Genomic DNA, 2,500 nt, shown 5'->3' with positions numbered 1-2,500 from the left:
CTATTATTATTATTGTTTTTGTTATATGCCCAATATATTTTCAGGTAATGGATGGTATGAAGAATAATGACTCAAGTAACTTTGTTTTCAATGGCGACATTAATGCCCATCACAGGCCAGATGATGGGGTTCTCCCAGCTTTCAAGCGGCTGAAATATGAAACATAATTATCTTGACTTTGTGATTGTTATTGTAGATAATGATCCCCCAAATTCATTAGAACTGCTATATTCTTTATATTTTTTATAAACAAAATTGAGGTATAGTAATTTAAAATTTAAATATGATGTTTTGATTATACAAAATATTCATTACATATATAACACATATAATTACTTGCATACAATGAAAGAATGAATCCATTGTCAAGGAAAAAATCTTTTGATATTTTAGATTGTACAAGAACTAGTATGTCTAGTCAGTATTAGTACATGCATTGCAGCATGAAGCAGTGATTAAGAAGGAATCAGGAAGATTTAAAAATACTTATGTAACAATCACATTGGAATCACTAAAAGAAACACACTAAAGATTCCAGTGTTCAGTAAAAGTATGTGAATCATATTCCAATTACATGAAAGATAAATTGATATTGAAAAAAGGATTTTTCTAGTCATAATGAGTATGTTTTTTGTTGTTCAGTGTTGATCCAGTTTGCATTAAAGTCTCACTGATGGTGTGAATGCACTAGGTCCACATACTGTATTGCTAGGTATAGCTAATGTTTTCATATTCCATGTGCCAGACATAGTAGCAAGGAGAATTATTTACATGGTACTCTGAAACTTTATTACAAAAGTATTTAAAAAAAAATTTATATACTATGATGATAGATTCTACACTCCAGGTAAACTCTCCTGTTAGTTGTTTCAGAGATGTTGTGCATTTCTATTTTTATACAAAAGGAACAACTGATAAGCATTGGGATGGTGCTGATGGCCATTACTCTTAGTTCTTTCTGAACCAGACAAGCTCTTAAGACATAACATGAAGCTGTCTCATTAATATATGATATTTTTAAAGACTATTATTTTAATGAATAATGATGCAAGTTTTTCGACACTGAGCGTTAAACATGTGATCTGATATATGTGCATCAAGAAATTGGACAGAAAGTGCATTTCAGAAGTGTTGTGTCTTTATAGCTTAGAACTAAACACTCCGAGCCAAGCCACTCTTGTGAGTGGACTGGACAACAGGAAGGATCTAGCCCACTCACCTGGTAAAATGTGGCATTCTTCCTGTGTATTGTTGCTTTGCTCAATGTCTCCATCCAGCATGCAGGTCTCCCGAGAGAAGTGCATGAGGTTCTCCTCCCCAGATCCCTTTTCTTTTCTTTTTCATGAAAAAATAAAATAAAAAGAATGAGTTCAACATTATCTTTATTGTATATGTGCACACATGACAGTGCATTTATTCATTACATACATATATAATGTTATTCATGCATTATATTATACACAAACATGCACTTGTTTATATGAATGCAAATGACCACATACACATTCACCTGTGTGCATGGAAGCACATGTTCACCCATGCCATAGTTGTGGATATGTGGATATGTGGATATATTCCAACAAACCACACCACACCACACCACACCACACCACACCACACCACAGACCCATACCCATACCCATACCCATACCCACACCCACACCCACACCCACACCCACACCCACACACACACACACACACACACACACACACACACACACACACACACACACACACACACACACACACACACACACACACACACACACACACACAACACACAACACCACACAACACCACACACACACACACACACACACACCACGCACCACACATGCACACACTCACACACACACACACACACACACACACACACACACACACACACACACACACACACACACACACACACACACACACACGCACACACGCACACAACACACGCACACAGCACACCGCACACGCACACATCATGCACACATACACACACAGACACACCACCACACACACACACACACACACACACACACACACACACACACACACACACACACACACACACACACGCACACACACACACGCAGACACACACGCACACACACACACGCAAGCAGACACACGCACGCACACACTCACACGCACACACACGCACGTACACACTCACACGCACACTCACACGCACACACACGCACGCACACACACACACACACACACACACACACACACACACACACACACACACACACACACACACACACACACACACACACACACGCAGACACACACATGCACACACACACTTGCTCACTTGCTCACTCACTCTTCTATATGTGTGCAAAGATATATACATACATACATTTCAAAAATAAGAATAACAAGTGAGAGAAAACACATCCTTAGTAAGAGGTGACTTTGAATTGAACTTAAGAACTCCACATTTCTTGAGGTAGGATAGTATACATCTCTTCTTGTGGAAGAACCAGAAGATATGCACTCACAG

The 2,500-nt window shown here is 39.0% G+C and overlaps 1 protein-coding gene and 1 pseudogene across 2 annotated transcripts in view; both read left to right on the top strand.

Annotated features, from left to right (window-relative positions):
• LOC122243938 (uncharacterized) overlaps positions 1-2,500 on the top strand; it is a 102,640-nt gene that overhangs the window by 98,618 nt on the left and 1,522 nt on the right. Inside the window, exon 18 of the mRNA XM_086556652.1 lies at positions 1-2,500. This exon is cut by the window's left edge and continues 100 nt beyond it; it is cut by the window's right edge and continues 1,522 nt beyond it. Coding sequence (XP_086412778.1) covers positions 1-167 — 167 coding nt within the window. The 3' untranslated portion in view covers positions 168-2,500.
• The window catches only part of LOC147467790 (uncharacterized), a 3,612-nt pseudogene continuing 1,522 nt past the window's right edge, over positions 411-2,500 (top strand). Inside the window, exons 1-4 of the transcript XR_015192704.1 lie at positions 411-417; positions 692-774; positions 1,102-1,245; positions 1,548-2,500. The exon at positions 1,548-2,500 is cut by the window's right edge and continues 1,522 nt beyond it. The product of XR_015192704.1 is annotated as an uncharacterized LOC147467790 (transcript). The remainder of the gene's footprint in view (positions 418-691; positions 775-1,101; positions 1,246-1,547) is intronic.

The sequence above is a fragment of the Penaeus japonicus genome, unplaced genomic scaffold (assembly GCF_977035675.1).
Source record: "Penaeus japonicus unplaced genomic scaffold, GWHDUDI00000001_assembly GWHDUDI00000033, whole genome shotgun sequence".
Taxonomy (NCBI): Eukaryota; Metazoa; Arthropoda; class Malacostraca; order Decapoda; family Penaeidae; genus Penaeus; species Penaeus japonicus.
Note: the sequence above shows the minus strand (reverse complement) of the source record. Positions and strands in the feature narration are given on the sequence as shown.